A 25,086-nucleotide genomic window follows, 5' to 3' on the forward strand; every position below is an offset into this window, starting at 1 on the left:
ACAAAGGTACGTTCACCATCCCTACCTCGCATCCCCAAGGAGAAGTGATTTAAATTCCAGGAGAAACCTACTAGGCCAGAGTCAGATTCTCCCTTAGAAACATGGAACTGGAACTCAGAGAAACTAGATAATTTGGTTTAAAGTATTAGATTTGGTGGGTTGGCCATCTTGAGGTATTCTTGCAAGGAAATCTACAGAGAAGGGATCTAATACTAGGGGAAACTTACATACTTCAATATTTAATAGTTTCAGAAAATATCTAATGGTTACAAGCAACTAAAGATAGATTTTCATTCACCATCACCCCTCCATAAAAATTTAAGGTAACTAAGCTCACTAAAAATACCATTTCATTTAAACTTTTTAACTAAGTAGTTGCTCACTAGTAATTTTCTATTTCAAAAAAGTAGAAGCGACCCTTTGAAGAACAGCGAGATGCATGCTTACCAGGTGGCTATTTCTCGATTGTCATCCTCTGGTGGTGCTTTCAGAATATCAGTGGCAACAGTATGACAGGGATAGTCCGCAAAACAGAAGATCTCTGGATTTATAAGGGAATGTTGAATGAAGGAGAGCTGGAACAAGAGAAAAAAGTCTTTACCACCATAAATGACGGTGAATGCTATAAAAATCTGAAACATTTTCGTTAGGCTACTCTCAACCATAAGGTTATTAAAATGACAACTTTCTTTTAAAATCTCAATTATTTGCTCTTTCAAATCACTGACAACTCAGAAAGATTAAAGATGAAAGATGAGATGGCCTTGGAGACCAACATTATTCAAGTTTGACTGCTATACTTCAGCTGAGTCTGACTAAACTATGATAATGTTCCTCCAAAATTTATGAGGCTCTACTTTTCTGAGCCACATAAAACAAACTATAAAGAATATCTTAGGGAGGTGGGGCAGTGGAGAGCAATAGGAGAAAAAATGGAGACAACTATAATAGAACAATAAAAATATCATGATCACTTAAAAAAAATTCACAGACATAGACAACAAGGAAATGGTTGTGGGGAAGACAGAACAGGGTTTGGAGGGATAAATGGTAACAGGAGATTTGCCTTGTGGTTTTGAACACACAATACACTACAGTGGTCCCTCTCTATATCACGGTTCATTCATCGCGGCCTCATTGTATTGCGGGATTTTTAAAAATATTATACTTAACTTTTTATCGCTATATGGCAGGATTTTGCGGTACCGTATATGTATGTTGTTAAAGTTATATAGGTTTAAGAGTGTAGAATAAATGTAAGGTTCATATTTCGCAGGGGGGAAACATAATACCCACAATAAGTGAGGGAATACCGTATACAGATAATGTAGCATAGAATCACACACCTGGGATTCATATAATTTAATTAAATGTTACCCCAATAAATTCAATTAAAAAGTAGAAAATAGATAAAAGATTTAAAAAAAAATTCAATCAGTGAATAGATGGCATTATATAACAAGGTCATTAGTTTGTGTCCCTTCGGTAGCTAAACATCATTCATTTACCTGGCCTTCTGCATGTTTCCAGGGTCTATATATGAGGTCTACTGGGAACACTTCCATACCCAGACCCCTTTGAATGCCATAAACCACGTTATGAAGTCCTTTACTGTCACGAATTTGAAATCCAGGATGATCCAGTTCATAAGTTACTTCCTTAAAATTCAAATTCGGGTTCTAAAAAAAGAAAAAATTTCGAAATTGAATGAACAAAAGTGTACATGTTTTGATGCTTTTTTGAAAGAGCAAAATTAAACCTGAAGTTCAATCAAGATGTTCTAATTATAAACTCAAAATCATCTGAATCTTCCTGGCATTTCCAAAGAGACTCAGAAAGGTACATTTTTAATATTCAAACTAAACTGAGTCTACTAGCACAGTGGTCCCCTTTTTGGCACCAGGGATCAGTTTCGTGGAAGACAATTTTTCCATAGCATGGTGGAGGACAGGAGGCAGATCTCAGGCAGTAATGTGAACAAAGCTGCTGTGTGAACCAGTTCCTAACAGGCCACAGACCGCTACCGGTCTGTAGCCCAGGGGCTGGGGACTCCTGTACTAGCAGGGTTCTCAAGTGTTCAGTTCATGACATACTTCTGGCTGACCCTGTGAGTACGTAAATGGGAAATCTTTTTTTTCCCCTACTAAGTTCAATGAATACTCCCATCCCAATACGGCAAATTAAGTACCTCTTCACTCTGTAGTTTCCTATTTATACCAAGATTCTACTAGTTTGGAACAAAGTTACAAAAATGAATCAATTTTAACAAACATGTGCATCAGGAAAAGTCTAGATTCTTTGTATCAAAATGACTGAAAAATTTGGTTCAAAAAATGTTCTCTGAAAAGGTATTCAAAAAAGCTATGAGGATCCTTAAACACACACACATTTATAGAAAATAATTTACCAAACATCCTGCACAAAGTAATCAAAATAAGTATACTTTATATGTGAAAGAAAAAAAGGCTATACACACTCTGTATTTAAAATCTCCAAAGCAAGCAGCACAGTCAGCTTAGTTACACCTTAAAATGACTCCTGTTAAGTCATGAAAACTTTAACGTTTGCTTTGTATATGGTACACAAAGAACAAACTTCAACTGAGGTAATTCCCTGTCTCTAAGGAAACAATAACATTCACTCTAAGGCAACAATAACATTTAGGAAAAATTTTTTTTGCTAAAATTTGTTTTAAGAACTGACCTTGACAAAAAAAAACCCATAAATGTACTGTTACTGTTAAATAACATTATCCTAAATAGACAAGCTTGGTAAATTCACAGGCATGGTGCCCCCTAATCTGGTGTCTTCCCCCATCCTTGGTGGGCAATCAAAAAAACCAAATTACTGAGATATGTATCTGAAATTGTCTTCTGCGCCCCGCCTACAAAAAATACACAGAAAACTCTAATATATGAAAATAAAAAGAAGAAAGAAAAGAAGTTACTGATTCAGGTTTTCAGACCTACAGTGCAACTATTCAATTTACAGCCTTTTGCACTCTGAAATTAGAACAAAATAGGTTTAGGCGACATGGAATAAATATCATCGTTGCCTACAATTTTTAAAGAGCTTTTTGGGCAAAAAAACAAAGAGGAAAACTGAGTGAAAAGGGCATGTTTTCTCTTTTGCAAGACAACCCAAGAATAAAAACAAAACATTAACTGGTTGTCCATAAGTGACGTAACATGTTTTAATTCTGCTTTTCTTTTTTATTTTCCAAGTTTTCTGCCAAAATCGAGCGTTTTTTCCCACTCCGTTACTAAAATTAGGTATGAACATCTTAAATTAAGCTACTATTAAGAAAAAACAACCCATTGATGTTAGTAAATAAGTAAGGTCATATAGAGAACAGCATGATTTTCTATAATTGAATTTTACCTGTAGGTTACAAATGTGTTAAACTAAAAAAAAAAAGAAAAAAGTATATATGACCTGACACTTTATAAAGATCGTAAGTATGTACATATATTGTTAATATTTTGTTCATTGACATTTTATAAATAAGACTGAAGATATTACATAGTCTCTACTGTTCTCCCACTCAATCTCTTCAGTCCCTTTTAATAGCCAAGTTTCATTCTTTTATGTTTCATTTAAGTATTTCAACATTTTAGGAGAGGTTATTTATATGGAAGCCAATTAACTTAGTTTGTGGACATTCCAGAACTGACAGTAAGATAAATATGTATTTTTATTATCCCTATCCACAATAAGCAAGCTTGGCAGGATTTTTCTTATACCTGGCAGAAAACATTCAGAAGACCTCCTTTCTCCTCAGTGATTCCTCATACAATCATTACTTTCCAACCAATTGGTCCCTCCACACACCTGCAACTCACCAAATCACCTGAGCAGTGCCACTCAGAATTGCACAACAACTCCAAATGAACAGAAATGGAATTTGATCATGTACTATTTCCAGCACATAATTATGAAGGCAGGAATTAAAACCATTGCTGCTCTCATTCAGCTGGGCATTTTATTCATTAAAATTTATGTTCTGTGGGCTACATGTTATTAACGAGTATAAAAACATGACTAGGTATACTCACCAGTTCTTTGAGAACATCAATCAAGACTTCTACATTCCATGTGTGTGCCTGTGCTCCATCACTTTTATCTTTTCCATCACTCCAGATCCCACTGCCGGGAGCAGAGATACTCTGTAGAAGTCAAGTTTAAATTAAATAAACCCAACTACTTAATGAGGTCAGCTGTGATTGGTAGAACAAAACAATCATACTATAATTTCATAGATACGGGGAGAGGGGGAGGACACACGTCATTCATGTTGTAAAACAGCTGAATCCTACTTACCTGTAGTGGAATTCCATCTGTTAATCCTGAATGAGTTCGAGCCATCATTCCCAAAACCCTTGCAACCTGGGCAGCTGTAACCTCCCGAACACCAAACTGCATGATTATATTGCGACATTCTTCAATACTGAAACAGAAATTTAACTTCAGAAAAAACACTACCATCGTCAATACCAAGGTTAGTAAATGCTAAAATAAAATGAACCCTTGAGTGAAATCTGTAGTTTCACTAATATAGTCAGAGTAAAGTTTCATTTCTTGTTACTTTCATATAGCTAGGAATGTAAAAACCACCTACATTAAAAACAAACAAAAAAACCCCAAAACACCATGTATATGGAAAAAGTTTAAAAGGTCAATGAAGAAAACATGAGCAAGAAAAATCTGCCATTAAGACACTTATAGCCCTGGCTGGCGTGGATCAGTGGATTGAACGCCAGCCTGTGAACCAAAAAGTCACTGGTTCGATTCCAGTCAGGGCACATGCCTGGGTTGTGGGCCAGGATGGCGGTGTGTGAGAGGCAACCATGTTTCTCACCCCCACCCCATCTCTCCATCTCTCTGAAAATAAATAAATAAAATCTTTTTTAAAAAAAAAGAAAAGATTTAGTTAAAAAAAAAAGATACATATAATCGTTCTCAGTCCAGTCTGAATTATTCTTAAAAAATACTGATATTCAAGGTAAGTTTCATTATTCCAATATGTACCAAGCCTTGAAAACGCATGCTAACTTTTCACTTTGCATCCTGAAGTTTAATTAAACAAAAGTTTTATGTCAGAGACACAAGACTAATATACTTTCAAACATATGTGGAAATGTGGTTTATGTGAGTTTTAAGAACATTATAAAAATTACACTTAAAGTCAAAAGAAAGCACGTTAATGCCCTTAATGATTACCCTCAGAAAAAATATTAGCAACCTAGTACATCACAGTCATTAAGTTCTACAAACTCCCTTTGGTGCCCCTGGCAGGTGAGAAAAACATACGACAGTCAGGGTATAGAAAAGGGAGGGTGTGGAAGATAAAGATGCAGTGAAGAGAAACACTTTGCCTCAGTGCTCTCTTCCCTATAAAAGCAAATAATATCTATCCTGACAACTAGACCAGGGACCTCTGTCACTAGGGGCAGTGACAGAGATTTAGCCACCAGGTATCTATTGCTGCCACCAAAACTAGTATACAGAAGATAAAATTTAGAAGCAAATTCTTGAGAGGTAAGAGATGGTAACAGAGTAAGGAATCTTAAGAACTTCCTTTAAAGGACTACACTGTGCTTGACATGAGACTAATCAGTTTAATGTCTTGCTACCAACCTTGCACAAAAGCCATAGCCTACTTCTTGCATGAAATCAGCCAAAGAGCTCTCCATCATGGTTTTAGCTACCCCTCCGGAATCAGGCAGGATCCTGTCCATTAGAATGTCCCGTTTTTCAGGGTATAAAAGTGGTGCAAGCACCACAGGACAGCGTTCCTGGGGAAAATCTGAAGGGGGAAAAAAAAAGTTACAAGTGCTATATTGATTAAAAACAAACTATCTTCTTTTACTCTCTCTAAAGGCCCTTCACATCAGAGTCTTCCACAAGTTCATAATCAAAGCAAAGTTTATTCAGTTTTCCACTCTAGCTAGCCCAAGTTATGACTTCAGCATCAATTTCAAAATTTAAATGTTTAAGACAGTAATTGCTGATCAATATATTTTCAATTTTGTATATTAGAATTATATTATCTATTGACCAGTTCACACCCTAAGTATTACTTAAAATTCTCACAACATGACTTCCAATTCCAATACAAGGAAAGCATCAGAAACAATTCAAATATCAAAATCTTATTTAAACAAAGTGGAAAACTTCAAAATTAAACTATATAAACTAAAATAACAGTAAAAATAAATACAGGTTGGTCCACTATCAAAGATTTGCCTCAAAAAGACTACATATCACTCTAAAAGAAGGATCAGAGGAAGAAAAAATGGCAACAATAGAACCTGAAGTTATCTTAACCTAACAAGACCATTAGCAAAGAGTTAAAGTGGGTGTATCAAAAGTCAATAATTTTTTAAACTAAAAAGAAGGCAGCACAGTAATATAGTTTCTGTCTCTCCAAAAGGGGAAAAAGATTACATGGAATTATACCACTTCTTAAAACTCAGATTGCATTTATGTAACAAGATTATTGTTCCAATTAGGTTCAATTTATACCTTTTCCATGAGGCTTTCATCACTTTCATATTTCAAATTATTAAAATACTTCCTCTCAAAAGATGACCAACTTAAGGACAGAAAAGTAAAGCACCGTTTTCACTTATCTTCTAAACTCAGCATGTTTTGAGTTCATCCAAAGAAATCAACTTTTGTGAACCTCACACTTCTTTACCTCTGCGCAGCGTCTTCAGAAAAGCGTCTATCTGCTCCTGTCCAACTCCAAAGGCTCCCTTCTGCCCAAAGAGGAGATGGGAGAGGAGGAGGTGTAGGACCTCTATTGCTATATCTTGGAAGCCACCTTCTTGATTTCCACTGACGTCTGCGTCAATGTAAGAACGCAGAAGATCTGGGAGCTTCTGTTTGATAAACTGGGCAGCTAGAAATCAGATAAACCAAAATTTTTAAGTTATTTTTGCATCACAATAAGGAAAAGGTCACATATCATCAAAATATGACATCATTCTCACTCACCAACACACCCTTTACCCTCTTAATGTTTTCAAAAACCTAGCAGGTAGGTATAAATAAAATAACAATTGCCAGGGATTGGGGAGAGAGGAAAATAAAGAGCTGTTCCATGGGTTATAATGTTTGTTTTGCAAGATGAAGAAAATTCCCAACATCTGTCACACCACAATGTGAACATCGTTAACACTATTGAACTACACACTTAAAGGTGATTATGAAGCTACATTTTATTAGTTTCTGCCACACATACATGAGACCAAAAAAAAATTCTGTTAGATTATTCTTATGTCTCGAAATCTGCAAGTATGAAACCTCAAGATTAAAAAAAAAAAGCATGAATTTTAAAGAAGACCACAGAATCTTTAGGCAAAAGGGAACTTACCAAAACCTCTGAGATCTGAGCTGGAAGAATTCAAGAGGGCAAGGCCAAAAATTACCTGAAACAAGAAGGGTTATATTGATCAGAGTCAAATAGCTGTTTTTAATTTTAATTTTGCCTAGATCTCTTTCCTTAAATCACTTACCTCTTGTACTTTGCTTAACTTGAGAACTTTACTCAGCTGGGCAAATAAGTGGGGTGCAGGCTTTAAACTCTGAAACAAATCAAACTTTATTGTAAAACGAGAACTTAAAATTTTCAGAAAGTTTATGGAAGCATCTGTTCACCCAATTATGGAACTGTAAGACTGACATAATTCTGTAGTGCTGCTAGAAAGAATATACCACGTTCTAGAACTATGGACTAACAAGCTTAAGCTTTCACATGATCTCATGTTAGTTAAGATTTCCTATTTATTATTAAACTAATTGCCTTGATATTGTTAGGAAGCTACGAAAGTCCCAGTGTAACTACTTGAAATTTTAAAATTAAAAGGTTTGCCCTGGCTGGTGTGGCTCAGTGGATTGAGCGCTGGCCTGCAAACCAAACGGTCACCAGTTCAATTCCCAGTCAGGGCACATGCCTAGGTTGCAAGTCCAGAGGCAACCCAAGAATGTTTCTCTCACACATTGATGTTACTCTGTCTTTCTTTCTCCCTTCCACTTGCTCTAAAACTAAATAAATAAAATCTTAAGAAAAAATAAAAAAGATTTACAGCCTTTTTAGAAAGCATAAGAGATTACATTCTTAGGACAACTAAAGATACAAACAATACCAACCTTCTGATAGTGCAATGGATTATCAATGGCATAGGACAACGTGGAGATAAAATTTGGCTTTGTAATCAGCGATGCACACTCCTGAATCAGAAACTGAGTCTTTGAAAATTAAAAATAAATTTTAATTAGCACTAACAGTCATCATGTTGCAAACAGAAGCAGATGTACTCAAAACATTAATGTGTAATCCAATATTATATACTGTTTCTACATCATCAGAAGCAGCTCTTTAAAAATCCCTTTAAACTACTTAAAAGTATTGGGTTGACCTGAATGTTCATTTGTTTATTTTCCTGTAAGATGGCTCTAGTAGTGCTTAGTTGTCTTTAACTTCATTTGAAATAATTTTGTTAAGATTGTATTGTGACAGCTATCATATCAGCATGCACTTTTTAAAAACTTGTCAAAATTGGTGTATTTTTGTAAAGCCATTTTAATACTGAAATGGAAGAAAATATGTGATGTTTTCCACACATTATCCTTTATTATTTCAAGAAAGGTAAAAACACTTGAAATGCAAAAGAAAAGATGTGTGCAGTGTATGGAGAAGGTGCTGTGACTGATCGAGTACGTCAAAAGTGGTTTGCGAAGTTTCATGCTGGAGATTTCTCACTGGATGATGTTCCGCGGTCGGACAGAGCAACTGAAGTTGACAGTGATCAAACTGACATTAATTGAGAACAATCAAGGTTATATACTGCGTGAGAGCCATTATGACTCGAAATTTCCATTTCAAGTGTTGAAATCATTTGCACCAGCTTAGTTATGTTAATCACTTTGACTTTTGGATTCCATGTAAGTGAAAAAAAATCTTCTAGACTGTACTTCTGCATGTGATTCCCTACTTAAATGTAACATTCCATTTTTAAAATAAATTGTAATGGGCGATAAGTAGATACTTGGCAATAATGTGAAATGAAAGAGATCGTGATGCAAGCAAAATGAACCACCAGTAACCACGCCAAAGGCCAGTCTTCATTCAAAGAAGGTGATAATGTGTATATGGTAAGATTGGAAAGGAGTCCTCCATTATGAGCTCTTTTCAGAAAACTAAACGATTAATTCCAACAAATACTGCTCCCAATTAGACCAACAGAAAGCAGCAATCAGCAAAATGCGTCTGGAATTATTCAACAGAAAGCCCATAATCTTCCATCAGGATAACACAAGACTGCATGTTTCTTTCATGGCCAAGCAAAAATTGTTACCATTTGGCTGGAAGATTTTGTTTCATCCACCATATTCACCAGACATTACACCTTCGGATTTCCATTTATTTCAGTCTTTAAAAAATTCCCAGTCAGGGCACATGCCTGGGTTGCAGGTCAGGTCCCCCAGTTGGGGGTGTGTGAGACGCAACCACACGTTGGTGTTTTTCTTCCTCTCTTTCTCCTTCCCACCCCCCTCTCTAAAAATAAATAAAATCTTTAGAAAAAAAATTCTCTTAATGGAAAACATTTCAATTCCTGGAAGACCGCGAAAAGCACCTGGAATAGTTCTTTGCTCAGAATGATAGTTTTGGGAAGATGGAATTATTAAGTTGCCTGAAAGATGGCAGAAGTTAGTGTAACAAAATGGTGAATGCCAAAGTTATTGGTGAAAGTAAAAAAATGTAACTTCTATTTTTACTTTAAAGGCAAATGAACTTTTTGGCCAACCCAATATATTAGCAGATTGAGAATCAAGGCACAGAAACTCAAATCCAGGACAAGAGACCTCCCCTCTGCCTCACTTATTTTCAAGCAGGACTTCTCCACATTTCTGCTTCCTTAGGCAGGTCTATCACCAGGTCTCTAACCCTGAACTTGGTAGCTATAATGGTGCGCAGCCAAGAAAGAAGAGGGGAGGCCAAAGAGGGAGGAGGTTCTCATATCTTTTAGCCACTCAGCCAAGGTTACTCCTGGATGCTTTTAAGTTTTGTTTTCTACATACACTATGCCCAAAATGTAATTCATTCAATCTAAGTTAACAAACTCAGTAAGCCCCCAAATACCTGATGAAAATCTTTGCCACTGCTTTTACCATCGCCACTGAAATCCACATGCGAAAATAGGCAGCGTAATAAATGCCTGTCTGCCTCAGGACCGTGCCGATTTACAATCTAAAAAGACAAAAAATGGAAGTTTGTCCCCAACATTAAGGGAAATAAAAAAAAAAAAAAAATCAAGCTCTAGGGCAAAATTCCAAATTACATTAATGGTTCATTTTGGAATAAGAGAACAGGAATTAATGAGATGGAGGTACCAATATTTTATAATTAAATATTTCAAAAATGTTTCCTACAGTCACTGGCAGGAAGCACAGAAAAAGAAAACCCACCAGTATGTAGCCCATACAACAGCTTTGCTTAACAAGTAGCATAAATGTAGTAAGAATACTTCTGAAGTTGTAAGGCAATAATTTGTAACAAACTGGACTCACAAAGAACATCATTTTTTCTATTTTTACTAAAAAAAAAAACCTGAAATCTCTAACACAGCTGTGACTCTTTTTAATAGTCTACAAGGCAAAGTTCTAAAGCAACTGGTCTATCTTCAGTACTTCAGATACCACTCCTGCACTCCATTAGTTTCCTGCTGTTCCTCAATTTACCAATGTTTCTATTTGCTAGTCACTCTAACTAGAATGCTCCAGCTGGCTACAAGACTTTTCTCTCACTTCCTTCAGGTTTCTGCTCTGAAGTCACCTCACTGGTGTGCTCTTTCATAAATACCCTCTCTAAAATAGCAACCTGACCCCTTAGCCCTGCTTTACCTTCCTCCAGTGTACTTACCACCGCCTGATTATACGTTTATTTTCTATGTCCCTCACTATACTTAAGTTGCATGAGAACATGTTAGTAAGGTTGTATGCTCCACATCTAGTCTAGACAAGGGCTTAGCACACTACGTGCAGAGTAATCATTTGTTTATTAAATGCTACATTAATATACTATAAGTAATATATAACTATTTAACTACATACTTTGGGCTAAATTGCTACTGAGTTTCCATTGGTTTAACCTTCAACAACCCTGATGAAAATTACTCCCATGTTATAGGTGAAGAAGTGAACACTTAAACCAGTTTCCATGAGCCTAAAATTCAATTTATAAATTGAAAAATCTGGATTCACAGTCCACCTCCAAAGCCTATGCTCTTTCCACTGTACCATGGTAATTATGTGATGGCTCGTTATTTCAGTTTGTTTTCCCCATCCAGCAAATGTTATGAGAGTTAAGTAAAATCAATTGCCTACATTTTCCCACAGACATCTTAAAAGTTAAAATCCACACAATAAGATAATAAGAACCTCTGCAACCCTAAAAGTTATTGTTAACCTAATCATGATGTGTTGGTTTTGTGGGTTCCTATCATTGCTTCAGTTCTGTACAGGGAGAGATTTGTTTCCTACCCCCTGGAATGCTGAAATATTACCTTAAAGAACCAAATCAAATGTGTTGAGTTACCTATGCTCCAACAAAAGACATCACCCTCAAAAGAGCAAAAATATCTGGCTTAACAAATATTCAAGTACAAGATGTATACCATTCAAGATACACGCAAATACAGTAGAGGAGACCAACTGGTTCCACAGCTCTCATGAAGCACACTGTCATGGGAGGAAAAAAAAGTACAGGCAGAGAATTCCTGACAATGTTTAACTGTCATGTGAATAAAATAAAACAGGGATATATGACATTGATGGGAGAGGAAAACATCAGGAGAGACCTTCTCTAAAGATGTAACGTGTAAGCTGAGACTTGAGATAATAACCACAGAGAGCTAAAACAAATAGCATTTGATCGCTGACTGGTGTAGCCTGGTTGGGGGGCATTGTCCCTCACAAGGTGAAAGGTTGCTGGTTGTGGCACACGCCTGGGTTGTGGGTTTGGTCCGCAGTGGGGAAATGTACGAAAGGGAGCCAACTGATGTTTCTCTCTCACAACACTGTTTCCTCTTACATCAATGTTTCTCTCCTTCTCTTTTTCCCTTCCTTCCCTTCTCTCTAAAAATAAAATATTTTTTAAAAAAGGAATATAAAATGTTACCAAAAAAAAAAAAAGAGAGAGAAAAAAAAGAAAAGAATAGCATTTGAGAATGATGCTAGAGGGAAATCAGGGGACCAATCATAACTAATGAACATAGTGACTTATCTGGCACCGTTATACCAACGGGGGGGGGGGGGGGGGGGCAAAAAACAAACAAACAAACAAACAAACAAACAAAACAAGCCCTGGCTGGTGTTGTTCAGTGGATTGAGCGCAAGCCTGAGAACCAAAGGATTGACAGTTCGAATCCCAGTAAGGGCACATGCCTGGGTTGCAGGCCAGGTCCCCAGCTGAGGGTGTGCGAGAGGCAACCACACACTACTGTTTCCCTCCCTCTCTAAAAACAAATATATAAAATCTTTCTTAGAAAAATGAAAGGGACGTGCCATTAGTTTGCCAAAAGTCAAAAAACAAAAATAGTGGAGTTGTTCTTTCAACTGGAATCCACAAAATTTCACAAATACCCCTTTTTATCCTGACATTTATTTTGGTATTTTATAATTTTACAATTGCTTTTACAGCCACTCAATCTTCACAATCCTAATATATAGACAAACATTATGAGGTTGTTATACATAGTCTTTTGTTTTTGTTTTTGCTTCTTTTTAAGGTCAAAGTTGCAATGACTAAAGAGAAATGTGGCACATACCTTGCTGGTTAGTGACAGGATCACGTGGTACAATTTATGGCTACCAGGTGAATGAAATATTCCCTCTGTGATGTCATGGTGCCCTTCATTAAGAGCAACTGTTTTTTCTTCTAAAACTAAAGTGCTATTATAAAAACATGATCTTGGGTTGCAAAGATGCTGAGACAAGATTTTCTTAATCCTGAAGATTAAGCCCTAGACATTTTTACTTAAAATTCATACCATTATACCAACTGGGCAGGGAAGACCAATAAAATAATATGCTCCATACAAATAATAAAGCATCATCATATTCTTAAGCTTGTTAAACATATTATAACTCTTTAAAATTTTCATTTTAGGTTTTCACTGTATTATATGGATGAATACTTTGGGATACTTTATAAAAAATACTGCATCTATTCGAAACAGTTTAATATATTGACAATAACATGAAAACAAATCTTTGCAGCAAATATAAGGGGTTACTTCTAACACATAAAGCAGTGATTTAAGGACAGAAATTTCAAACTCCTAAGTAAAAGATGGTAGAACTAAGTATATTTTTTCCTATTCTAACCTCTCCAGTAAATTTTTATATATTTATTGTTCTTTTCCCTATTACAGCTGTCCCACCCCCCCACCCCCTTCTCCCACAGTCCATCCCAACCCGTTACCCCGCTGTCCATGTCCATGGGTCATTTATACTAGTTTCTTGACTAGATCCTTCTCCCTTTCCCCCACCTTGGTCATTCTCTAGCAAATTTTTTAAAATTCTGTTTTCAACAAAACATTGTATTTTAAGAAGTGGTCCCAATAAAATATGATAAAAGAGTTCATTCTTATCACCTCAAATGACAGGCCAAATGTAGATTTCCATTTGGGGTTGATAAATTCAGAAATAAAAATGTTCAGGATAAATGTCCTGAAATATATAATTATGCTTTAATCAAATGAATCTGGGGCACAGATGAACCATAAAAAACAGGCTGTCCATTCAGAGACCCAGATCAACATACAGAAATTGCAGAATGGCACAGAAGATAGAGCGGAGGGAACAACCAGACTTAAGATGCAACTTTTAATATCTGTAAGCAAACCAGCTAGCCAAAGGAGGATGCCGGAGAAAAACAGTATGTGGCAATGCCCATTACCGAATGGGAAAACAGAAACGGCAGACTAACTCAACACATTTCCCCACCCTTAGGCATCCCCAAGATGCTTATGGGAGTAAATAACTGGGTCGATTTAAAGATGAGTAAAAACCCAAACACTCAGAATGAAGCCTATTTGAAGAAACTAAAATACAACTAAGAAACAGACAAGACAGGTAAAGAACACACATTTCAAAGGACTTACCCAAATAAACAAACAGAAGAGTTCAGACAAATAGTATTCCATTCCCTCAAAGTTATTACAGAACTGTTTTGTTTTTTTAAGGGGAAAGTCCTCAAAAAGGTGTAACACTGGTTCAAAGACAAGATAACAGAAAAAAATGAAAGCAAACTTGCAGTGCTTAAGAAAGAAACATAAGGCAAAAATCTTACAGAAAAGATATTCACCCAATAATCAATATACTTCAATCCACAAAAGAAATGAAAAATATTTAAACAAAAATACCCCTGAAATAAATATTTGAAATTGAAGATTGAAAGGTGTGCCATAGCACAAGAAAGGCTGAAACAAATAATATTACAACAAAAACATGAGGTTAATGAACTCTAACTGAAGGAAAAAATGCATAGGATATTGAGGTGAGGCATAGGTATAGGCAGGAAAAGTCAGCTTATCTGCAACAACAGAAATGCCTTCCTTCTAATAATGTAACTGCTTCTCTTCCCTTTCTCATAAATACCCCCTCTGATTTTGCCTCCCAATCAGAACATATATTTGGCCTTCTGCCTGAATCAATGCTTCCTGAATAGCTGTAAAACAAAACAAAAACAAAACAAAAAGCCTCAAATAAATGCTTGAGGCCTTTTATTTTTAGGTTAACAGGAAAAAGAACTTAAGCACTATAATTCATGAAAGCAGCATCAAATGTGAAACTCCACTGGCATACACACACCTGCTGATATTTCAACATATGTGAGAAACAGTACTACATGTAAAGAAAATAATCAAATAGGGACTAGATAATTTTAAGAATTGAGCTTCACCCTGGTTGGTGTGGCTCAGTGGACTGAGCAATGGCCTGCAAACCAGAGGGTCGCTGGTTCAATTCCTAGTCAGGGCACCTGCCTGGGTTGTGCACCAGGTCCCCCATTGGGGTTGCTTAAGAGGCAACCACACACATTGGTGTTTCTCTCCCTCTTTCTCCCTTCCTTCCCCTCTCTCTAAAAATAAATTTTTTAAATCTTAAAAAAGAAAAGAAAAAAAAAAAATTGAGCTTTGCCATTAGAAAACAGAGCAGAAGAGTTGCCCAAGCTTGAATTTCTAGGAATATATTCTACAAATACACTAACACATACATGAGAGAAATGACCATATAACAGCACTGTCTTCAGAGGAAAATAAAAATTCGTATAACCTAAAAGTCCATCAATAGTAAATTATGATTCATCCATACAATAATTTACTATGGTGCCTTAAAAGTATAGAGGAATTTTTCATGTATGAATAAGGTATGATTTCCAAGATACACTAGTAATTCTTTTTTTTAATCAAGACACAGAACAGTATATATAGTATGCCACCAAATAAAAAAGAATGGAAAATATTTCCCTATTTTCTGTATGCAAATATCTTTGGAAGACCAGTTAAAAGACAGCTAACATAGGTTGCCTGTGGGTAGAAGAAATGGATAGCTGGGTTTAATCAGGTTAAGATATACTCTATTTTAAAAATAAAATTAAACCAGAACCACAAGTCCTACACACACACACACCTTCAAAAAAAAAAACAAGAGAAAAAGATTCCCTACAAACCCTCTCAATTCTTAGATTTAGCTCAATTAGAAACCCTTTCATTTACAAGTTTGTACTTGTGTACTTACTTATACAATAACTATAATTGATATTGTAGAGGGAAGAGAAATAGCATATTTTTAATGCTTATGACAGAAATTGTGTTAGGTGTCCTACTTAATTTCATTTAATTCTAACAAGATGCCAGGAAAATTTTATTATTTTTATTCTTATTCTGCAAATGAGGAATATAAGGTTCAGAGATGTCAGGGTCACAGAGCTAATAAATTATAATAATTTAACAATTCTGATACTCCATTTGATTTAAATATGGGAAGAGGGTACACAATCACTAAAACTAAGGTATAGTACACTATCTTTCATAAAGGTTGAATAAAATGCTCTATAAGTATAGAGTACCATTTCAAAAGGCTAGGCGGGGACACAAAGATTTTAATGGACATTTCCCCCAAATATATACAAATAAGCACCTGAAAAGATGCTCAACATCATTAACTATAAGTCAAAACAATGAGATTATCAGTTCACACACAATAGAATGGCTAAAACAAGACATGAGTATCAGTGAGGATAAGGAAAAACTGGAACCCTCATACACTGCTAGTGGGAATTGAAAGTGATGCAGTGTTCTGGAAGAGTCTAGTAACTCTCCATCAAGTCACCATATGAGCCAGCAATTCTCCATTATTTGGTATATTCTTCCAAAACTAAAAATAAACATTCACCGGAAAATTCGTACACAAATGTTGATATAGCCACACTATTTACAATAGCAAAAATGTAAAAACAAACCTAAACATACAACTAACGGATAAATAAAACGTGGCATACCCACACAATGGACTAAAAAAAGTAAGTACTGACACATGCTCAAGATGCTGATGTTCAAAGCAAGCTAAATGAAAGAGACACACCGGAGTCCACTTATGGCATGACTCCATTTATATAAAAACGTACAGATCCACAGAAGTAGAAAGTAGACTAGTGGCTGCGAGGGGCTGAAGTGAAGGGTAAAAACAGAGCAAACTGCCAACGGATTGAGGTAATCCTTTTTCGGGTGATGAAAACATTAGTTAGATGGTGATGGTTGGATGGAGTTAGAAGTGGATCTGCTAGAAAATACTAAATTTTCCATTTTAAGAAGATGAGTTTTATAGTTTGTGAGGTATATCTCAATTTTTTTTAAATAGAAAAAATAAATGGTACTAGAATTCTGTAAAAACAAATGGGGGGGGGAGTAGATTATATATTAAGTTGAAATCACCTGAAATAAGGGGCAAATGTTAGATACATTTCATGCAACACACCCACATCAATTCCCAATTCCTTTAACGATACTAATTGTTTACTTACATGCTGTATTTCCTGCTGGCTGGCTCGGTAGTTTTTCTTGGTTAAATTGTCCACCAGGTAGCTGATTTGAGACAAGGCCAGCGAGAGCGAGTCAAGATTCATTGCTGGTTGGGGCGGAAGCAGGCGGCCGAGCCCGGCGCAAAATCACCATTATTCCCCTTTAGTCACCTCAGAGGCAGGTTAATGCTTTCTTTGTAATTAGCCTATATCTGGTGTCTGTACAGTGTCTTCAGTTCTTCTTTACCAGGGGTCTTACTCTGATCTGAAACATGGCACCTGTTTTTTAAAAAATAAAGATGTTTAAATTAGTTAAATTTTTATTAGGGGAAAAAAGGTTAAATAACCTTCACTTCTCCATCTTAGTACCTGCAATACCAGTAAGGACTAGGGGGAAAAAAAAGAATTAAGATGTTTCCACCACTACTATCTATATTATTTGATAATTCTCTTATTTCAAAATGATGATTTATACTATACTCTCTCTAAAGGAGCAGGATAGTACTTAAAATTAGGATTTGTGGAAACACTCATCTGATATTTTCAATCCCTATTCCCACACTATCGTATAACCTATTTACAAGATTTATTTACTTTACTCCTATGTACTACTTAAGAATCATAATGGTTTGATCCTCAAGTTATGCCTTTAGGTATTCAAATGGCTGACTTAAATGCAAATTAAGGGCTCCAGAACTCAAATTCCTTCCTGCATTATTGAAAACTTTTAGAACCCTGACTAGTGCGGCTCAGTGGATTGAGCACTGGCATGGAAACCAAAGGGTCGCCAGTTCGGTTCCCAGTCAGGGTACATGCAGGCCAGGTCCCCGGTTGGCGGCACACAAGAGGCAATCACACATTGATGTTTCTCTCCCTCTCTTCCCCTCTTTCTAAAAATAAATAGAAATAAAATCTTATAAAAAAAAATTTAGAAAGGGAAGCCCAAAGCAGCATTATAGTTAAAATGACAAGTTGCTTATCTGTTTAATTCTAACCTGGAATCAGAGGAACCACTCTGTATTACCAAAACAAACAAACAAACAAACAAACAATCCCAAGTTTTTTCCTTAAGAATTCATCAAGTATCACTGCTGAAACATAAAAATCTTTGAATGCAGAACTGAACTTACCCACGGTTTCACCTCCTGAAATGTGCTCATACCTTTATTATGATCAGAACTCACTGTATAAAATACAGAAGATTCCTGAAGATTAAAAGCCCCTTGGGTAAGGGTATTTAAATCTTTACCTTTAACAATTTCTTAACAATGGAGCAAGACCACATTGTTTTGTTTGTTTTTAGAAAGCAAAGGTTCTACCTATGCTCTCTATAGCCTCCTTTGAAAAGGGTAGGAGAGGCATGGGAATGTACCAAGATATTTGTTGTTCATTGTAAAGCAACAATATATGAAAAGTTAATGACAAATTGTTACTTATATATCTTTCCATTATCTGTAACTAAACTTGCCTGCTACAAATTCTAAGGGCAAATTATTTCCTTCATGTTACACCAGAAGCAAAACTAGCAAAAATCCAAGTTGGAGGACACACCATAATGAGGATATATATAGGCAAACAGAGGACTTACCAGACTGTTAAAAAGAAAATTAACTGGCACAACCTTTTCGGCAACTGAAACTGGCAATATTGTAAAACGTGTTAATTGCACTCACTACTTTTGAACCTATAAATTCTTCTATTAAGACTGTGTATTCCTCTAGGTAAATACACTACCTCAAGAACTCATAGGAAACAGATTTTCAATGAAGTATTGTTTATTACAGCAAAAAGAAAAAAAGTAAAACGGTAAAATGTAAATGCTTAATTTGTTATGGTAATCCGAACATGGCAGTTACTTAAAAGAATAAAGAAAAACTGTGCAGGAAAGATGCTCATTAAGGAAAAAGAAAAAAAGCATAAAAGTCTTTATATAGAACTTAAATAATACTTCTGAGTAGGAATATGGAAGCATTCCCTTTCCACCTTCAGCTTTTAAAGTTGTTTTCCCACAAGTATGTATACATTTTCCACCTTCATTTTTTAAAACAATAGTTTACACACACACACACACACACACACACACAATAATCCAATTAAAAACTGGGCAGAGGACCTGAACAAACAATTCTCCAAAGAGGACATATAGATGGCCAACAGACATAGCAAAGATGCACACAACTAATAATTATTATAGGTAATTATTGAGCCCAGGCAAGGGCTACAACCATTCCACATTAATATCTAAAGAGTGATAAAAATAAAAATACTATGGTAATAAAAGTTTCAACAAGCCAATCTTCATTATCTCACTAAGTTAACACCCTAAATTAATGAACAATTCTGAGCTCTCACCTTATTAGATCTATTAGTAGGGTGAAAACATCATTTATTACCAAAGCTAGGACACTTAATGAAAATAAAGGGGGGCCACTAACAATGTACACCAAGACAACAGGTGCAAACCAGGACATGTGACCATTCTAACCACCAGAAACCTTCGACAGCAAACTGACCACTCTGAGATGCACACTTTTATTCATTTGTTTCTCAAATGCCATTTCACTGGCTTCTCCTTCTCAGCCTCCTTTGCTGGCCCTTTCTCTTCTGACTTCACGATATTCGCATTCTTGGATTTCTTTTCTCTATCTCCACTTTCTTGGTGACCTATTTCAGTCTCATGGCTTTAAAAACTACCTATACCAAAAAACAAACAAACAAAAAAACCACTTATCTATATCAATAACTCTTAAAGTTCAATCTCCAACCCAAACCTTTCTCACGGTGTCCACATTTGTTTTATCTAATTTCCTACCTGACATCTCAGATTGTTCAAAATGAGCTCTTGGTGCTGTCTGCCAATATGTTGTGAGAAAACCCCTATACAAATAAGGTAAGAAACTTAGGACCAAAGACCCAAGATTCAGCATCTTGTTCTCTAATGTGCTGTAACACAAACACTGGTGTATTGCTCTGAATAAACAACATACCTAGAATAAGAGGCCACAGAACATGCTAAAATTTTGGCTAAGAGAATGAAGAAGGCCAAAGAAAAACACCAGGAACAGAGACACAGGCTGTCCTCTCTGACAGTTTCTAAGTCTGAGTCCAGTCAAAAATGAGATTTTCTAAGAGTAACAAATAAATGTGGCCATCAAAAAAAATGAGAGAGAGAGAGAGAGAGAGAGAGAGAGAGAGAGAGAGAGAGAGAGAGAAACTCAGGCCAAACTCTTGGGAGCCTTCCCACTCTCCATAACCAATTTGTCTATGAATCCTTTACTTCTACCTATAAAATGAATCCCAAATCTAATCATTTCTCACCACTTCTACATCTATGATAATGAAGGATTACTATGCTAGCTTCCTAAATTGTCTACTTCCACCTTTACTGCCTACAGTCTGTTCTCAACACAAGTCAGCAAAAAGTATTTTTCAACTATAAAAACTCAGGTCATCCTGTGATGAAAACCCTCCACTGACTCAAATTAGAAACCTGAGCTCTCGGACAAACACAGCTTTAAAGAATCTAGCCACAGGTACCCTTCTGGCTTCCTCTTCTACTTTCACTCCCTTGCTCAGTTCTCTCTAGTCGCAATAGCCTCCTTACTTCTTCTTCAGCACATTCCCAACTTTGAGCCTCTACATCAGCTGACCCCCTCCCTCTTCCTATAGAAAACTACTTCCTGGCTATTTTACTTCTTTCAAGTCTGTAAATAAATGTCATTACTCAGTGAGGATCACCCTGACGTCAAAATTGCAGCCCCCCCACCCACCATTTTTTCCATATCACATCACCTAACATGTGTAACATATTTGCTTTTTTAAGTCTTAAAGAACAGTCCAAAAATGGCTACCAGCCCTGGCCAGTGTGCCTCAGTTGGTTGAAGAGTTGTCCAGTAAACTGAGGTCACAGGTTTGATTCCAGGTCAGTGCACATGCCTCGGCTGTGGGTTCAGTCCCCAGTTGGGCATGTACAAGAGGCAGCTGATCAATGTTTCTCTCCCTCTCTTTCCCTCTCTCTAAAAATAAATAAATAAAATCTAATTAAAAAAAAAAATCCTAAACATTATATGAAACCATGAAAGACTCTAAATATCCAAGGCAATTTGGAAAAAGTACAAAAAAATTGGAGACATCATGCTTCCTGGTTTTAGACTATACTACAAAGCTGTAGTAATTAAAACAATTACGGTACTAAAATAAAAAACACACAGACCAATGGAACAGAAGAGCCCAGAATTAAACCCACATATACAGTCAACTAATACTCGATAAAGGAGTTATAAACATCCAATGGGGAAGTAGAGTTTCAACAAATAGTGCTGTGATAACCACATGCAAAAAAATTAACCGTACCCCTCACTTACAGCACTCACAAAAATGGATTCAAAATGGATCAAAGACTTAACCATAAGACCTGATTCCAGCCCTGACCATTGTGGCTCAGTTGGTTGGGTGTCATCCCTCAAAGTGAAAGGTCACCAGTTTGATTCCCCATCAGGGCACATGCCTGGGTTGTGGGTTCAGAGCCCAGTCAGGAAGCATACGAGAAGGCAACCGATGGATGTTTCTCTCTCACATCAATGCTTTTTGCCCTCTTCTTCTCCCTCCCTTCCCCACTCCCTAAGAAGATAAGATGATATATAGAGAGATAGATAAAAGACCCGATACCATTAAACTACCAGGAGAAAAACAAAGGGAAGAAGCTCTTGGACACTGGCCTGAGCAATAATTTTTTTGGATATGAAACCAAAAGTACAACAGCAGCAACAAAAACAAAAATCAACAAGTGAGATTACATCAAATGGAAAAGCTTCTGCACAATGAAAGAGACAATTAAAATGAAAAGCCAACCTATGGAGACGTCCGGCCAAGATGGAGGCCTAGACAGACATGCTGCATCTCCCCCTCCACAACTAAGAAGGAATACAACTACCTCAAAACTAGAGACAACCAGAAGTTCCAGAAAATCAAACTACATGGAAGTCTAGCAAACAAAGGTATAAAGAAATACTCATCCAGACAGGTAGGAGGGATGGAGCCGGGGTGGAGAGCACAGTGTGGTGGCAGCAGCAGCGACGGCAGGGCAAGTGGGCAGAAAGCGCAGTCACACGTTTTAAAAAGTCGGGAAGTACACCTGGGGAGCGCTCCCGGCACCAGACCAGACCAGACCAGACCACGCAGCCCACGGTCCCAGCACCAGGGAAAATCGAGCCTCATTGCTTCTGACTGTTTAGACCAGTGGGGGTTGGGGTGGAGGCAGAAACTGCCGGTCTCTCAGCACAGTCTGCTTGTTTAAAGGGCCCCCCACCACGGACCTAGAACATCCACAGACCCACCCACTCTGGGAACAAGGGCCAGGCAGCAGCTAGAGGGGCGCCAGTCTGGTGCGGAAGTGGGAGAGATGCGTAGAAAAGGGGCGAGTCCTGGGCAGGTGGCATTGTTCCCTCTCGGACCCCTCCCCCACATACAGCACCACAACGTGGTGAAACACGTCTCCCTGTACTGACCAATCCCTAAGGCTCCGCCCCTTAGACAGCTTTGCCTGGGACACGGGAGCAAACACAGGAGACTTCTGGCCAAGATGGAGGCCTAGACTGACACGTTAAGTCTCCCTCCACAACTAAGAAGGAATACAACTACCACAAAAGCAGCAATAACCAGAAGTTCCAGAAAATAAATGGAAGTCCAACATATGAAGTTATAAAAAAGTGGTGCTCCTCTGGACAGGCAGGAGGGGCAAAGCCGGGGAGGAGAGGTCAAGCGGTGCCGTCTGCAGCAGGACGGCGGTGCGCAGACACCCGTATTTAAGGAGAGGCGAGAAGCGCCTGGGGAGCACCCCTGGCTGCAGACCAGACCCAACAGCTTGCGATTCCAATGCTTGGGAAGGCAGACCCCCCATTGCCTTGGACTGTGAGGCCCGGAGGGGGTGGGGACAGAGGAGGCGGCTTCCGGTCTCTCAGCTGAGAGTGAACGGCAGTGGCGTGGTGAGACGAGATGGGTGCCCCGGCTGTGATGAGTGTATGGGGTTCCGCCCCCTGTAGCATAGGAAGTGTGACAGCCCTGACCAGGAAGCAAAGGTAAACACAAAACTGTTAAGGATGGCACAGATCATGATAGAGATCCCAGTGATGCAGCTGACCAGATGCAAATTTCTAATCTAACGCAGCAGCAGATAGGAAATCTTTCTGAGGCTCAGTTCAGAGCTTTGGTTATAAAAGTGCTTGTAGACCTAACATCAGATCTTAAACAAGACGGGGAAAGAAGGAAGGCTAGTCCTGCTGAAATAAAGACACATACAAAACTAGTGGTGAGGGCAAGAAAACCAGGGATCAAATGAACAAATTGGAACACAGGGAAGGAACAAACAGTCAACCAGTGCAGAAAGAGGAAACGAGAAGTGAGGAAAATGAGAGGTTCAGAAACTTATTGGACAGCTATAAGTGGGCCAACAACCGAATCATAGGGCTGCCAGAAAGTGAAGAAGAACAACTAGAAATGGAAAAATTATGTGAAAAGATAATGAAGCAGAACCTCCCTAATTTGGGGAAGGAAATAGACTTACAGGTTCAGGAAGCACAAGAGTTCAAAAACATCTGGACCCAGGGAGAACCACACCAAGACACATTATAATCAAAATGTCAAAAATTAAGGATAAAGAGAGAATCTTAAAAGCAGCAAGAGAGAAGAAGAGAATTATGTACAAAGGGGTCCAATAAGACTATCAGCTGATTTCTCAAAAGGAACTCTGCAGGCAAGAAGGGATTGGCGAGAAATATTCAAAGTAATGAAAAGCAAAAACCTACAACCACGATTACTGTATACAGAGAAAGTGCTTCCAGGACAAAGTAAAACTGAAGGAGTTCATAAGATACAAACCACTGTTACATGAAATGTTAAAGGGACTTGTTTAGGAGAAAGAGGATCAAAACTATGAACATTAAAATGAAAACTGTATCGCAACAACCAACAACAGAAACTAGGGAATTAAAACGAAGGTAAACCAAGTAGGCAATGAGAGTGGGAAAAGAATCATAGGTATGGGGAACTTTATGGGAGGAGGTCAGCAGGGAGGGGGAAGGGGGGAAAGGGAGGGAGATGGTACAGGAATTAAGAAGCACAGTAGGAGTGAGTGGAGTAGACAGGAAGATGTTGTGAAGAACTATATGCACAACCAATGGACATGAACTAAGGGGGCAACTGGGGGGAGGGGCGTCACTGGGGGGAGGGGAACAAAGGGAAAAGAAATTGGGACAACTGTAATAGCATAAACAATAAAGCACATAAAAAAAAAAAAAAAAGCCAACCTATGGAATGGGAGAGAATATTCACATATCAGATAAGGGTTAACATCTAAAATTTATAAAGAACCCGTGCAATGAAGTAAGAACAAAATCAGATTAAAAATGGGCAAAGGAACTAAATGAACATTTTTCCAAAAACAACATCCAGTGGTAAAGTTATAGGAAAGGTGCAGAACCTCACTATTCATTAGGGATGTGCAAAGCAAAACTAGGATAAGCTATCACCTCACACCTGTATGAATAGCTATCACCAAGAGGAGGATGTGGAAAAAGGGAATCCTTGTGCATTCTTTGTGGGAATGTAAATTGGTTCAGCCATTATGGAGAACAGGTAAGTTTCCTCAAAAATTTAAAAGCGGCCCTGGCCAGTGTGACTCAGTCGGGTGCTGTCACACAAACTGAGAGGTCTCGGGTTCAGTTCCCCATCAGGGTACATGCCTGGGATGCAGGTTCAGTCCTGTTGTGGCACCTACAAAAAGGAATCGGTTTCTCTCCCTTTGTCCACCCTTCCCCCATCTCTAAAATCAGCGAGCATGTTCCTGGGTAAGGATAAAAAAAGAAAGAAATTTTAAAATATATATTTTAATTAAAAAAAACAAAAAAAAACAAAAACAAAAAAAAACCACATACACAAAACTAAAGTATACTATTCAACTATGAGAAAAAAGGAAATTCCGCCATTTGCAACATGGATGG

The 25,086-nt window shown here is 37.5% G+C and overlaps 1 protein-coding gene across 7 annotated transcripts in view; it reads right to left on the reverse strand.

The window, feature by feature from the left end:
• The window catches only part of CNOT1 (CCR4-NOT transcription complex subunit 1), a 77,192-nt gene that overhangs the window by 45,791 nt on the left and 6,315 nt on the right, over nt 1-25,086 (reverse strand). For all 7 annotated transcript variants that reach the window (XM_090260210.1, XM_090260212.1, XM_090260209.1 and 4 more), the window contains exons 2-12: nt 17,093-17,368; nt 10,148-10,255; nt 8,155-8,253; nt 7,521-7,589; nt 7,379-7,433; nt 6,701-6,904; nt 5,638-5,806; nt 4,321-4,447; nt 4,056-4,166; nt 1,509-1,679; nt 448-575 (exon numbers count right to left, since the gene is read on the reverse strand). In XM_090260210.1, the coding sequence (XP_090116336.1) occupies nt 448-575; nt 1,509-1,679; nt 4,056-4,166; nt 4,321-4,447; nt 5,638-5,806; nt 6,701-6,904; nt 7,379-7,433; nt 7,521-7,589; nt 8,155-8,253; nt 10,148-10,255; nt 17,093-17,194 (1,343 nt within the window). In that variant the 5' untranslated portion in view covers nt 17,195-17,368. The remainder of the gene's footprint in view (nt 1-447; nt 576-1,508; nt 1,680-4,055; nt 4,167-4,320; nt 4,448-5,637; nt 5,807-6,700; nt 6,905-7,378; nt 7,434-7,520; nt 7,590-8,154; nt 8,254-10,147; nt 10,256-17,092; nt 17,369-25,086) is intronic.

Source organism: Furipterus horrens, unplaced genomic scaffold (genome assembly GCF_987537825.1).
Source record: "Furipterus horrens unplaced genomic scaffold, mFurHor1.1.pri manual_scaffold_13, whole genome shotgun sequence".
NCBI lineage: Eukaryota > Metazoa > Chordata > Mammalia > Chiroptera > Furipteridae > Furipterus > Furipterus horrens.